Source organism: Chiloscyllium plagiosum, chromosome 30, assembly GCF_004010195.1.
Source record: "Chiloscyllium plagiosum isolate BGI_BamShark_2017 chromosome 30, ASM401019v2, whole genome shotgun sequence".
Taxonomy (NCBI): domain Eukaryota; kingdom Metazoa; phylum Chordata; class Chondrichthyes; order Orectolobiformes; family Hemiscylliidae; genus Chiloscyllium; species Chiloscyllium plagiosum.
The window spans coordinates 467,575-483,296 of NC_057739.1; the positions used below are offsets into that span (position 1 = coordinate 467,575).

General features: G+C 43.0%; 1 protein-coding gene across 7 annotated transcripts in view; it reads left to right on the forward strand.

Moving 5' to 3' along the window:
• LOC122564685 (zinc finger protein 239-like) overlaps positions 1–10,301 on the forward strand; it is a 15,830-nt gene extending 5,529 nt beyond the window's left edge. For 3 of the 7 annotated variants that reach the window (XM_043719787.1, XM_043719786.1, XM_043719789.1), the window contains 2 exons: positions 3,579–3,876; positions 8,352–10,301. In XM_043719787.1, the coding sequence (XP_043575722.1) occupies positions 8,518–9,225 (708 nt within the window). In that variant the 5' untranslated portion in view covers positions 3,579–3,876; positions 8,352–8,517 and the 3' untranslated portion in view covers positions 9,226–10,301. Of the gene's footprint in view, positions 1–1,660; positions 1,686–3,578; positions 3,877–8,351 lie in introns of those variants that run through there. The other 4 variants (XM_043719783.1, XM_043719788.1, XM_043719784.1 and 1 more) reach the window with 2 other exon arrangements.
• The last annotated feature ends 5,421 nt before the right edge of the window (positions 10,302–15,722 follow it).

Below are 15,722 nucleotides of genomic sequence, written 5' to 3' on the forward strand. Positions count from 1 at the left end.
GGGAATGGATGTGTGTAGGGACTGGATGTCCATGGTGAAGATAAGGCGTTGGGGGCCGGGGAAGTGAAAATCATGGAGGAGGTGGAGGACGTGGGTGGTGTCCCGAACATAGGTGGGGAGTTCTTGGACTAAGGGGGACAGGACCGTGTCAAGGTATGCAGCAATGAGTCCAGTGGGGCAGGAGCAGGCTGAGACAATGGGTAGGCCGGGGCAGTCAGGTTTGTGGATTTTGGGCAGGAGGTAGAAACGGGCGGTCCGGGGTTATGGGACTATGAGGTTGGAGGCGGTGGATGGGAGATCCCCTGAGGTGATGAGGTTTTTTGCCCATGGCTACTCCTTCACCTGTCACCCTCACCTTAACCTCCTTCCACCTATCGTATTCCCAACGCCCCTCCCCCAAGTCCCTCTTCCCTACCTTTTATCTTAGCCTGCTTGGCACACCCTCCTCATTCCTGAAGGAGGGCTTATGCCCGAAAAGTCGATTCTCCTGTTCCTTTGGTGCTGCCTGAACTGCTGCGCTTTTCCAGTAACACATTTTTAAGCAACTGTCCTTCTTATAAAGTTCAATTCTACTGCAGAAGACATTGCAATGATCCAATGATGTGAATCCTCCTCTCCTGCACCAGCTCTTCAGTCATGCATTCATCTGCTCTATCTTCCTATTCCTACCCTCACTACATCATGGCACTGAGGAAATCCAGATATTACTACCCTCGAGGACCTCCTTTTTAAATTTCTGCCTAACAGGAATAATTTGAAAAGTATGAGATGATTAACTTTGGAAGGAGCAACAGGAATAGAGTACTGGGCTAATGGTAAGATTTTTGGTAGTCTAGGTAAACAGAGAGATCTGTATCCATGTACATAGATCCCTGAAAGTTGCCACCCAGGTTGATAGGGTTGAGAAAAAGGCATACAGTGTGTTAGCTTTTACTGGTGGAGTGTTACCACATGGGGTATATTCTGCTTAATTTAAAACCAGCAACACAAATGATTTATCCCATGCAGTAATCTGTGAAAATTCAATAGGCCAAGAACTAGTTAAAGTAAAAATTAACAACTTTATTTCTTAAAGTGTAAGAGAATTATTAACTAATAATTATTTACAATTTCTTACTCTAACCTATCTTTTACCTTCTCATCTATAATACTAGTCCGATAAAACTCCCAATTACGATTTACAAGATAAAACTCCTTATCTCAAAGCCAGGCAGCTTTAGGTTCTCCTCTGTATTCCTGTCTTCCTTCCTTGGGGATTCTGCTTCCCAGGTTACACATCGATAAAGGCACCTTTAAGAGAGCTATTTCTCAGGCAGTCTTTTTGCATGCTGGTAGCTTGGCAGTTCTCCTCTCAATTTTCCCCGGTCTTATACCCCCAAAGCATTGGATTGTGTCATTGGTTTTTAAGATTGTCGATATTATAAGTTCAAACTAGCTTAGAGTTTTTTTTTCAGGGTATAATTTAAACTGCTTGCCTAATTCGAATCCGTTTTGTCATTTCCAGGCAACCAGCTACCCTAGTAGCTGGAGCATGTGTTACGTTGTAGGCAAAAGTGAGTACTACAGATGCTGGAGATCAGAGTCAAGATTAGAGTGGTGTTGGAAAAGCACAGCAGGTCAGGCAGCATCCGAGGAGCAGGAAAATTGACATTTCAGGCAAAAGCCCTTCATCAGGAATTGTCTTGGTGAGAACACTTGGTGCTATCACTTTTAACTCTCTTAAAGGCACAGTGCACTCACATCTTCATAACAAGAGGGATTGTGTTTCAGAACCATGAGGTCATGTTGCAGCTGTACAAAACTCTGGTGTGGCCGCACTTCGAGAATTACGTACGGTTCTGGTCACTGCATTACATTAAGGATATGGAAGCTTTGGAAACGGTTCAGAGGCGATTTGCCTGATATGGAGGCAAGGTCTTATGAGGAAAGGCTGAGAGACTTGAGGCTGTTTTTGTTAGAATGTTGAGAGGTGATTTAATTGAGACATCTAAGACATCATAAGGTTAGATTGAGTGGATAGTGAGAGCATTTTTCCTCACATCGTGATGGTAAGCAGGAGGAGACATAGCTTTATATTGAGGGGTGATAGATGTAGGACAAATAGTCATTGAGGTGTACAGCATGGAAACAGACCCTTTGGTCCAACTCGTCCATGCCGACCAGATATCCCAACCTAATCTAGTCGCATTTGCCAGCCCTTAGCCCATATCCTTCTATGTCAGAGGTAGATTCTTTACGCAGAGTAGTCGGGTTGTGGAATGCCCTGCCTGCAACTGTCAGAAACTAATTTAAAGGCATTTAAATGGTCATTGGATAAACATGTAGATGGAAATGGAATAGTGTAGGGTGGATAGGCTTCAGATTGGTTTCACAGGTTGGTGCAACATTGAGGGCTGAAGGGCCTGTACTGTGCTGCAATGTTCTATGTTCCTCTATTCTCTCTTCAGAAACCTGTCTTTTTCTCTTCCTATGTTGTTAGTTCAAATGTTCACAACAACCTTCTGCTGGTTCGTTTCCCCTTTGAGAATATTCCGAACCCTCTTTGAGATATGTTTGATCCTGGCTGCAGGGAGGCAACACACCATTCTGATGTCTCGCTGTTGGCCACTGAATCGTCTATCTGTGCCTCTGACTAGAGAGTCCCCTACAGTCGATCGCTTGGAACCTTGCGTAACCCTTATTACATTAGAGCCAGTCTCAGTACCAGAAACCTGGCTGTCAATGCTACATTTCCTGAAAGTCCACCCCCTATGTTTTCCAAAACAGCAAACTTGTTTGAAATGAGGATAGCTACAGGAGACTCCAGAATGACCACCTCCCTCTGCTCCTTTCCTGGAGGTAACCCATCTACTTGGCTGTAATTTCAGTTTATCTCTCTCCCTGCAATTACCATCCATCACATCCCCATAGCTCCTGTAAATTCCTCATTGCCTCCAACTGCCACTCCGACCGATTCATGTGATTGATAGGATTCACAGCTAAACACACTTCCTGCATGGGGTAATCATCAGTAACATGAAAACTCTCCCTCATCTCCCACGTCCAACAAGAGCACATCACTCTACTGAAGGCCATCTTTGCACCTCAACAATCTAAAGCCCCAGAAAATAATAGTCTTACTGTTCTAAACAAAATACTGCTCCAGGCTACCTTAATACCTACGTTTTTATATTTTTAAAGCTCAAACAAGAGACAGATCTCAATAACAACGTATAATCAAAGAAAGATCACTCCACTCACTATTGTAGCTTTACAAGCAAACAAGACCAGTAAGGTTACCCATGAAAATGCGGCTTAGCTGCTCCCCTGTATGAATTCCCACACCAAGATTTCTGCAAAGTTAGCTGTGAATTCTGCTGTTCGCAAAACAGACATCAAAGGCAGCAGTTCGGTCAGGCAGCAGTGTAAGCTTCTTTCTCCATTTGATTCATTTCCCATGTGGCTCTGCATTTTTGTGCTGAAGGTGCTCCCAGTTAAATAAGGAGTTGCAGGCCATTCACCCAGTGCTAGTGAAAAGTTGATGATGTATGTCCAAATTACCAGTAATTTGTATTTATTTCAAGTTTCTAATTTCACAGAAATATTGTGGTGGAACTTTGACAAGGAGGCCACTGATGAAAGCCACATATTAGGTCAGGTAACCCAAAAGCATTGCCAAATAAGCAGGTTTTGAGGAAGATCCTAATGGAGGAAAGTAGACCTGAGAGGTTTTGGGTGAAAATTCCAGACTGTGTTGCCGTGGCAACTGCAGAAACAGCCACCAATGCTGAAGGAAGGAATAAATACATTGTTGGAGACTGAAACTAAATGAGTTGCTGAGGCCTTGAAGAATGTGCGGGGAGGCAGGGATGATCACAGCCAGGAATTAAGTCAAGGGTGAGACTTTTAAGATGTTACTTATAAATCAAAGCCTTCGTAGGTCCGGGAGCACGGGGTGTTGGGTAAACAAGTCTTGGTTCATGAGCAAATGGGCAGCAGAGTTTTCGGTATTCTTGAGATGACAGAGTTTGAATGGAGGAGGCCGGCCAGGGATGTGTTAGGATCGTTAAGTCTAGAGATAACAGGAATGAATGAGAGTTTTAGCAGCAGATGAGCAGAGACTAGAGTGGAGCTAGATGATGGCACTGAAGTGCAAATAGGTAGTCGCAATGCGGACCTGGGTTTAGGCTTTCATCTCAACTCACTGCCCATCAGCAAGTTCACACCAGGGAGAGACCATTCACCTGCTTCATGTGGGAAAGGATTCACTCAGTCAGCCTGCTTGCTGATACACCAGCTAGTTCAGAAGTAACTACAGTGATAGGATTGACAGTAAAATCCAATTTGGGAGTGAACCTATTTCACCAGGATTGGTTTCTGCTGATGTTAATCTATACTTTTCTTTTAGCTCATAAGATGTGGATATCCACATCCTGGCTGAATTTATTGCCTGTCTCTTGATGCTCTTGAGACTGTGAAGGTGAGCTGTCTATGTACTGTAGGTAGACTGACTATAATCTTAGGGAGGGAATATCAGAATTTTAACCCAACAACAGTGAAGTAATGACAAATATATTTCCATATTAGGACGGTGAGTGGCTTGGACTGGATCTTGAAAGGGTGGTGTTGCCATGTGTCTCTTCCCTTATCCTCCTTCGTGGAAGTGGTCGTGTGTTTGGAAGGTGATGTTTGAGTTTCTGTGATGCATCTTGTGGATACTAGACAGTTGCTATTGAGTATCAGTGGGAGTGGATACTTGTGGATGAGATGCCAATCAAGTGGCTCTTTTGTCCTGGGTAGTGTCAAACTTCTTGATTTGCTGTTGAAGCCATACCCATCCAGGCAAGTTTGGGGAGTCAGGAGATGCAGTATTTGTTACAGTATTCCTAGTGTCTTTCCTCTTGTAGCATTGTGTTTATATGTAGAGTCCAGTTCAGTTTAAGAGTTAGTGGTAATCCCAAGGACATTGATTGAATGTCAAGAAACAGCCATTGCCAGGCATTTCTGTTGCATGAATGTTACCCACACCTTGTCAGCCTAAGTCTGGCTATTACATTAGATTCCCTGCAGTGTGGAAACAGGCCCTTCGGCCCAAAACGTCCATGCCGACCCTCCGAAGAGTAACCCACCCAGACCCATTTCCCTCTGACTAATGCACCTAACACTACGGGCAGTTTAGCATGGCCAGTTCACCTGACCTGCACATCTTTGTGATTGTGGGAGGAAACCGGAGCACCCGGAGGAAATCCATGCAGACGTTGGGAGAATGTGCAAACTCCACACAGACAGTCGCCCGAGGCTGGAACATCTCCTTCTGATAGAGTGCAGGTTATTGTCAAAGCAGCTGAAGATGGCTGCACTTTGAACAGTACCCTGAGGAGCTCCTACAGAAATATCCTGGAGCTGAGGTGACTGACCTTCAGCAACATCATCTTGCAATCTAAGTAGCTACTACTTGATGGAACTTCGGATGACACCATCAATGGGGAGGTAATGGCCCAGTGGGCTGTTATCACTGGGCTGTTAATCCAGAGCCTCAGGTGATGTTCTGGGGACCGGGTTTCAAATCCTTCTGTGGCAGATGGTGGAATTTTAATTCAATAAAAAATATTCTGGAATTAAGAACCTAATGCTGACCATGAATCCTGGCTTTTTGGGAGAAACCTATCTGGTTCACTAATGTCCTTTAGTGAAAGAAGCTGCTCTCCTTAGCTGGTCTGAATTATGTGACTCCAGACCCATAGCAATGCAGTTGACTCTTAGCTGCCCTCTGGGCAATTGGGAACAAATATTGGCCTGGTCAGTAATGCCCTCATCCATTTAATGAAGGAAGAAACACCTTGCATCACTTTACTGATGGAGCAGTAATTAGCTGAGTTGGATTTGTCTTGCTTTTCCTATAGAGACCATAGACAATTTTCCACACTGTCAGTAAGATGTCAGTACTGGGTGACTAGGGCAGTGCCAATTTCTGGAACACACTCGTCAGCACTCTTACTTTACTTGTGATGCCATGCATCATTATCTTATGCAGCAGCCTCAAGGAACCGCACAAGAGACTGCAGTATAAGGTAAGGATGCAAGGTGTTGCGGGTAAAATATTAGAATGGATAGAGGATTGGTTGACTAACAAGAAGCAAAGAGTGGGGATGAATGAGTGCTATTCTGGCTGGCTAGATTCGCAGAAAGTTGGTCTGCAGGTACAAGAAGTAATGGGAAGGTAAATGGAATTTTGTCCCTCATTGCTAAGGGAATAGAGTTTAAAAGCAGAGAGGTTATGTTGCATCTGTGTAGGGTGCTGGTGAGGCCATACCTGGAGTACTGTGTGCAGTTTTGGTCTCCTTACTTGAGAAAGGATGTACTGGCACTGGAGGGGGTGCAGAGGAGGTTCACTAGGTTGATTCCGGAGTTGAGGGGGTTGGCTTATGAGGAGAGACTGAGTAGACTGGGGTTATATTCATTGGAATTCAGAAGAATGAGGGGAATCTTATGGAAGCATATAAAATTATGAAGGGAATGAGAGAGGATGTTTCCACTGTCAGGTGAAATGAGGAGAAGAGGACATAGCCTTAAGATTAGAGGGAGCAGATTTAGGTCTGAGTTGGAAAGAAACTTCTTCACCCGGAGGGTGGTTAATCTGTGGAATTCCTCGCCACGGGAAATAGTTGAAGCTAACTCAGTAAACATTTTTAAAGCGAAGATAAATTTTTTTTGAAAAATCAATTAATTAAGGGATACAGTGAGAGCACCGGTAAGTGGATCTAAGTCCACGAGAAGATCAGCCATGTCAGGGTCCATAGCCTTTACAGAATCCAGTGATTGCAACCTTTTCTTGATATCATGTGAAGTGAATTGAATTGTCTGAAGCTGGCATCTGTGATGTTGGGAAAAAGTGGGTCATCCATTTGGCATTTTTGGCTGAAGATTGCTGTGAATGTTTCAGACTTACCTTTTCAATTGATGTCTAGATTAGAGTGGTGCTGGAAAAGCAAAGCAGGTCAGGCAGCATCTGAGGAGCAGGAAAATCGACGTTTTGGGCATCATCCATCATCGAAATTGGTATTTCTTGGAGCCTCCTCTTCTAGTGAATTGTTTAATTGTTCACCTCTGTTTGTGACTTTTGTGTGCCGGGCCTACAGAGCTGTTGGTTGTGGTATTGCTTAGCTCTGTCTATCACTTGATGTTTATACTATTTGGCATGTATTAGTCCTGATGGTAGCTTGACCAGGTTGATACTTCATTTTTAGTTATGCTTGGTGCTGTTCCTGGCCTGCCCTCCTGAACACTCCACTGCATCAAGTTTGACGCCCCGGCTTTGATGGTAATAGTTGAGTGAGGGATTGCCGGGCAATGAGATTTGCAGATGGTGTTTGACTACAGTTCTGCTGTGGTTGATGGCCCACATTGCTTCATGGATTCCCTGTGTGAAGTTGCTAGATCTGTTCAGAGTCTATCCCATCTAGAATCGTGGTGATCCAAACAACACAATGGAGGTACTCTCAATGTGAAGATGGGGCTTTGTCTCCACAAGGACTGTGTGGTGGTCACTCTTACCAATCCTGTCTCAAAGATGCTTCTATAGGTGATTGATTAGTAAGGATTATGACAGGTATGTTTTTTTTCCCTCTTGTTGGTTCCCTCGCCACCTGCTGCAAACCCAGTCCGGCTTGGTCAGTAGTGCTGCTGCCAAGCCATTCTTGGTGTTGGACATTGAAATCCCCCCAAAAAAATGAATTTTGCGCCACCAAAACACTTGCTTCTTCCAAGTGTTGTTCAATATGGAGGAATATTGATTTATCAGCTGACAGGGCATGGTGCATGGTAATCAGCAGGAGGTGTTTTTGTCCATGTTTTACCTGAAGCTATGACACTTCATGGGGTCCGAAGTCAATGTTGAGGACTCCCAGGGTTACTCCCTTTCGACTGATTAGTACTGTGCTTGACTAGTCTGTGAGACGGCTCTCCTCTTTTAGGGTTGCAATAGATCCTGTATTTGTCATCATTTCAGATGCTGGCACACCTGTTGTATATTTCCAGCATTTTGTTTTTGTTTCATATTTCCAGAGTTTTGCTACTGCACTTGTTCTTAGTTCTTGAGAATAGGGGATTGAACATGTTGGGTGAAACTATTAATAGGGTCAAGTTGTAGATATATGAAATGCCCCTGTCACCTCTATCTCTGTAGTTCCATGGATGAAAAAAAATGACTGGTTTGAATGTTAGGGTTTAATGATAATCTAGCAGCTTTCATAGTAATGCTTCTCCCCAAGTGTCAGCTCCACAAATGACCAGATTAATTTCTCTCAATTTTGCCGTTTGTCTGCATTCTTCTGGTTTCTCTCTCACCACTTTTTTTTTCCCCTGTTTGAAAGGCTTTTTTTCAATTAGAAAAGTCACAAGGAAACAACGTCCAGATCTGACGGTCACTCTGTTTCTCACAAGCTGATTATCACAGGGGTTTGAACATGGAAGGAAAAAGCGCTGTTCACACTTTGGAGGACCTCTGTGTGTGAAAGAGTCTTCAAACATTTACTTGAAATGTCCGAATGCCAGCGCAATCACGCTGGAGAGAGACTGTGGAAATGTGGGGATTGTGGAAAGGGATTTCGTTACCCATCCCAGCTGGAAACTCACCAACGCAGTCACACTGGGGAGAGACCGTTCGTCTGCGCTGTCTGTGGGAAAGGATTCACTCGGTCATCCCATCTTCTAATACACCAGCGAGTTCACACTGGGGAGAAACCATTCATCTGCTCTGTATGTGAAAAAAGCTTTGCTGCTTCATCCTACCTGCTGGAACATCAGCGAGTTCACACTGGAGAGAAACCATTCACCTGCACTGTATGTGAGAAAGGATTCACTCAGTCATCCAGCCTGTTGAGACACCAGCGAGTTCACACTGGAGAGAAACCATTCATCTGCTCAGAATGTGGTAAGGGATTCAGTCAGTCATACAACCTGCTAACACACCAACGATTTCACTCTGGGGAGAAACCATTCATCTGCTTAGAGTGTGGGAAGGGATTCACAGAGTCAACATACCTACTGATACATCATCAAATTCATACTGGAGAAAGACCATTCAGTTGCTTGGAGTGTGGGAAGGGATTCACTAGGTCATCCCACTTGCAGAGACACCAGCGAGTACACACTGGAGAGAAACCATTCATTTGCTCTGTGTGTGGGAAGGGATTCACTCTGTCATCCATCCTGCTAACTCACCAGCAAATTCACAAAGAATCTTAGCTGAGCGATTTTACTCTTACACCAAATCCTGATGCCTACTTGTTGGCTCTTTGGACTAATGTTATTAAACCTGGCTGTTTTAAAGGTACTAATATTGTACTAAAATGTTAATACAATTGTTTGTCTTTAGGATGAGGTTTTGGAAATGATTTCAAGTCGCTGTGCATGCACACGTTCGCACTGGGTTTGAATCTCATTAGTCAAGACAGTCGTTAGCAATGTGCCTGCTCTTGTAGCGTGGTTGAGCAATTTTAGATGATGGCTTTATGTTTCAGTCCATATCGAGTTGTGGGTTCAAATTCTACCAATCCTGAAACCACAGGCAATGTACCCCAACAGGACATTTCCAAGGCTAAACACCCTGAGATGAGTAGTGACTTTTTTTTTTAATCAGAAGTACAAGGAGAGGTTAGAACAAGATTTTGTGAAATAATTTTAAGCTGAGTGCAGAGATGTTGTGTGTCACATTTGTTAAATATTAACTGAATGCAGCATCTTGCAATCATTCAGCATTTTTATTCTTGGCACTGAAACCTACACACTTGTGCTGATTGTTATCAATGGGGCAATGAGCCACATTTCAGACAGAAAAACAAACTCACTTCATATTGAGTGAGACAGGGACAGTCAACAAGATTTAATCTTGCAGTCTCCAATCCCCATTTCCAGCAGAAAGTGGTGACTGCAGCTTCAATCAGTGGCTCACTGCGAATCCCTGGAACGCAAGATCCTCCAACCTGATCCAAACTGCCAATACACTGAGCACGGGCTCAGGACAAATATCCTGCTCACTAAACCTCCATGCGCTACTGACACAATTCCCGAGTGGAATGAAACTTTCTCTTGCCTTTAATTGGGAAACCTCAGCTGATATGACTTGCGAAATCCTGCTCCAAATGAACAGTTCTTCTGATGTGAAAAAGGAGAAAATTATTTTAAATTTGACAACAGCTGCAGCAGATTCTACTTATCCTTAATACCTGTTTAATCAAATCTGAAAATCTAGTTCTTTAAAATGAGGAATGACCAAACTTGCCGAAACAGTGAATAAAGACTTCTGAAAATGTTGAGTGTGACTGCAGAGTTATTGCATTTTTTTTACAGTCAGTAACAGAAATGATTGGGTTTATTGAAGCAGATTGATTCACTGTTTCCCAAAGAGACGCTACGTCACATGGGCAGCTAAAAGATGAGGGCACTGATACTGAAATATGAATATTGCATGCTAAATCTCTGAACAAGTGCTATGAGTGGTTTGCAGTGTTCTGAAGGAGTTATTGCTGAGGTTCAAAGTCTGTGAAAAGATTTATAGCTCGGATGCTCGTTGTTGTGGTTCTGTTTGTCGAGCTGCGAATTTGTGTTGCAGACGTTTCGTCCCCTGCTTGGGAGCCTCCTGTGAAGCGCTTCTGTGATCTTTCCTCCGGCATTTGTAGTGGTTTGAATCTGCCGCTTCCGGTTGTCAGTTCCAACTGTCCGTTGCAGTGGCCGGTATATTGGGTCCAGGTCAATGGAATTCCCTGGCTGTTCTCTGTTTGGCTTGTCCTATAATAGTAGTGTTGTCCCAGTCAAATTCATGTTGCTTGTGATCTGCGTGCGTGGCTACTAAGGATAGCTGGTCGTGTCGTTTCGTGACTAATTGGTGTTCATGGTGTTATTGCTGAGGTGTTACAAAGTTGAAAGAATATGTTCACTTTAAAAATTCACAAAACGCTTTTTCTTAAAGTAAATATTAAGAAGAACCACAGCTGCAGGACAGAACAGCTCAATCTGGCTTTTCCATAATACATATGAAATACAAGTAGCAAATGGCTGTCTAAATGGGTACCTGAATTTTGGTTGCTGTTTGGTTACATTTGAATTGTTGTCAAATCAGTTTAAATTATGCCCAGGATGCTAAAACCCAATTGAGTTTGAATTTATTGGATTTGATGTGGGGCGTAAAAACCAGAGAATTTTGAAAATTGATCGGAACAATTGTTGGAGAGCTAACTGCTCATCGAGCATCTTGTCCTCAAAGAAATAAGATGGCATTGTCTATCAAAAGATACTTTTTACTGCTTTTACAGGAAAAGGTAAGATGACAACCCAGGGAGATCAGCAGCAGTAAGGTTGAAGACAGTGGAGAAAACAGTGTGTACTTCAGATTAAGTTAATGTAGTGTTTAGTGATTGTTATTTGAGCAACATTTTTATTGAGTTGAGGTCAGATTGGAATTAAGTAAGAAAAAGGGGGTTGGATTTGTTAATAGTTTTTGTTTAGTGTTCTGTAAGGAGAATAAGTTCTTTAAATAGTGGAAATTAAGCATTCTCTTTCGCCCTCTCACACTTGTAACAGATTACAAAGCGAGGCAAGCTTTTCTGGGTGTTTGGTGTTAATTAACAGAGGGGTTCAGCATCCGCCTTTTAACAGTTTGGGGGCTCATCATCTGGGATTTGGGCAAGTTTGGATAGATCCAGTCTAGGATTTGCATCTGGATGGCTCAGGTCTAGGATAGTGACAGATTTGTAGAGATTTGAACAGGTTTAGGTTTCAAAAGGTCACAGCAGATTTAAACACACTTGGTGATTAATGTCCTAGATCTTTAAATAAAACATAGGTGAGAAAAGTTTGTTTAATTTCTGCAACTATTGGTTGGTTAAGTTAAAGGTGAAAGAAATGGTACTTTCAGTTGCTTAATGTCTTCTGGGAGTGGAAGAAGGGACTTAGGGAGTTTTACATAAGGTGAGCAAGGAAAAGCTGCTGCAATTTGGAGGACAAGAAAAAGGTTACCAAAACAGCTCAGCATTTAAATATGCTGGAAAGACCATTAGAATCTTTGGAAATGGTTAAAATCCAATTGTTCATGAGGCAATTGGAATTAGAAGATAAGGCAAAGAAGAGCCATGTTAGAAGATAAAGAAATGGTGAAAACTAAAGAGAGAGAAGAAAGAGAAAGTGGGAGAGAGTTTGAATTTCAGAAGTTGTGAGTTAGTCAGGAATGTCAGGGTGGAGATGAAGGGACAAGATAGGGATATAGACAAATGTTAAGACATCACATTTTTATGAGAAAGATGTCAAAGTCTTTTTAAATGTAATTTGAAAAATTGGCCAGATAGACGGAGTGGTCAGAGAACTTGTGGGTAATGTTAGTGTAGAAGAAGCTGGTAGCCAGAGCTAGTAAGGTGTTTGTCGCGCTGTCAGATGAGGGGGCAAGAGATTACATGGATGTCAAGCAGTCCATTTTGAGTACTTATGTAATGATACCAGGACCACATAAGACAGTGGTTTAGAAATGTAAAGAAGGAATCAGGTCAGAGTTGTGCTAAGTTTGAAAGAAATAAAAACAGCAATTTTGATAGATTGGTACGGGCCTTAAAAATAGACAAGACAATTGAGGCTCTAAGAGAGATTAATCTCAGAGTTTAAAACCACACCTCCAGAGATGATGAGAACTTATGTGGATGAACAGAAAGTTCAAGAATGAAGAAGAGACGGCAGATGAATATGCATTGGTACAAAGAACAAAGAAAATTTACAGCCCAGGAATAGGCCCTTCAGCCCTCCAAGCCTGAACCTATCCAAATGTACTGTCTAAACCTGTCGGTCAATTCCTAAGCATCTGTATACTTCTGCTCCCCACCTACTCATGCATCTGCCCAGACACATCTTAAATGAATCTATCGTGCCTGCCTCTACCACCTCTGCTGGCAACGCCTTCCAAACACCCACCACCCTCTGTGTGAAGTTCTTGCCGCGTGTATCCTCCTTTAAACTTCCCACCTCTCACCTTGAAAGCATGACCTCTCGTTATTGAAAGCTTGTCTGAATCCACCCTGTCTATACCATTTGATTTTGTAAACCTCAATCAGGTTCCCCTTAATCTCCTTTTTTCTGATGAAAATAAACCTAACCTATTCAACCTCTCTTCATAGCTAGACCTTCCATACCAGGCAACATCCTCATAAACCTTCTCTGCACCCTCTCCAAAGCGTCCACATCCTTTTGGTAATGTGGCAACCAGAACTGTACACAGTATTCTAAATGTGGCCGAACCAACGTCTTGTACAATTTTAACGTGACTTGCCAGCTCTTCTACTCAATACCCCGTCCGATGAAGGCAAGCATACTATATGCCTTCTTGACCACTCTATCCACCTGTGCAGCAACCTTCAGGGTACAGTGGACTTGCACTCCTGGATCTCTGTCCATCAACTTTTCCCAAGGCTCTTCTGTTCATTGTATAATTTGCTCAAGAATTAGTCTTGCCTAAATGCATCACCTCATATTTATCTGGATTGAAAACCATCTGCCAATTTTCTGCCCAACTCTCCAGTCTATCTATATCCTCCTGTATTTTTCTTACAGTTCCTTATACTTTCTGCTACTCCACCAATCTTTGTGTCATCTGCAAACTTTCTGATCATACCAACAGTGCCCTCTTCCAGATCATTTATGTATATCACAAACAACAGTGACCCCAACACTGACCCCTGTGGAACACCACTGGTCACCTTTCTCCATTTCGAGAAATTCCCTTCAACTACTACTCTCTGTCTCCTGTTGCTCAATCAGGTCTTTATCCACCCTAGCTAGAACACCCTGCACATCATGTGACTTCACTTTCTCCATTAGTCTACCATGGGGAACCTTGTCAAACGCCTTACTAAAGTCCATGTATATGACATCAACAACTCTTCCTTCATTTATCAACTTGGTCACTTCCTCGAAGAACTCTGTTAAGTTGGTAAGGCATGATCTCCCCCGCACAAAACCATGTTGCCTATCACTGATAAGGCCATTTTTTTCTAAATATAAATAGATCCTATCCCTCAGTACCTTCTACAGCAAGTTTCCCACCACTGACATCAGGCTCACTGGTCTGTATTTACCTGGAATATCCTACTACCCTTCTTGTACAGGGGGACAACATGAGCAACTCTCCAGTCGTCCGGCACCTCCCCTGTACTTAAGGATGCCACAAAGATATCTGTCAGGGCCCCAGCTATTTCCTCTCTCGCCTCCCTCAGCAACCTGGGATAGGAACCATCTGGTCCTGGGGATTTGTCCACCTTAATAACCTCTAGCCTACCCAACACATCTTCCCTATTTATGTTCATGTGATCCAGACTAATCAAACTTCTATCTCTAATCTCAAGATTCATCATGTTCCTCTCCTCAGTGAACACCCATTCACTCAGGTTCGAAACACAGCCTTCCTTCATTATCCTTCAGTGGACCAACCCTTTCTCTCGTTAACCATTTGCTTCTTATATAAGAATAAAATGCTTTGGGATTCTTCTTAATTCTGCTCATTAAAGCTATTTCATGACCCCTTTTAGCCTGCTAGATTCCTTGTTTAAGATTTGTCCTTCTCTTCTGATATTCCTCAAGGGCCCATTCTGTTCTTAGCTGCCTAGACCTTATGTACGCTTCCCTTGGCTAGTTGTACAATTTCTCCTGTCATCCACGGTTCACGAATCTTGCCCTTTCTATCCTTTGCCTTCAACAGGACATGCCTATCTTGCATTATCCTTAACCTATCTTTGAAAGCCTCCCACATCTCAAATGTGGACTTCCCTTCAAATAGCTGTGTCCAATCCACATTTCTGAGCTCCTGCCTAATTTTGATATAATTGGGCTTGGCCAATTATACTCTTGTTTAGTACTCTTCCCTTAGGGCAACTCTCTTCTTTATCTATGAATATTCTAAAACTTACAGAATTGTGGTCACTGTTCCCAAAGAAATCAACTTCTACCACCTTCCTGGCTTGTTCTCCAGTACTAGGTCCAATATGGTCCCTTCCCTCACCGGGACTATTGACATACTGCTCTAGAAAAGTCTCCTGGACGCTTCTTACAAATTCTACCCCATCCAGACCTCTGACGCTAAGTGTATCCCAGTCAATGTTGGGAAAATTAAAATCTCCCATCACCACTACCCTATTGCCTCTACATCTTTCCATAATCTGTTTACCTATTTGTTCTTCTACCTCACGTTCACTGTTGGGATGTCTGTAATTCAGCTCCAACGATGTAACTGCACCCTTCTTATAGCTCAGCTCCACCCATAATGCCTCACTACCCAAGATCTCCTGAAGAAGGGCTTATGCCCGAAACGTCTATTCTCCTGTTCCCTCGATGCTGCCTGACCTGCTGCGCTTTTCCAGCAACACGTTTTCATGCCCTTCCTTCAACCAAGTCTCGTGTGATTGCAATAACGTCATACTCCCAAGCACCAATCCAAGCTCTGTTCATCTGCCTTACACACTATACTCCTTGCATTAAAGTAGATGCATTTCAGGCCACCAATACATAAAGCAAAATTTAGCTTTCAATGGAATTTCATCCTGTGAGGGAAAGAGTTTGGGAGAAGGGGCGATTCTTTGCTACAAAACAAAGAGTAGATCACCCTGGAAAAAGTTTACCACAGATGAACAAACGGAGCCCAAGGGGGTGAATGGCTTCAGATAGGTCCACTGTGGTAAGGTGAGACACACGAAGTCACACTGCTAGTCTTT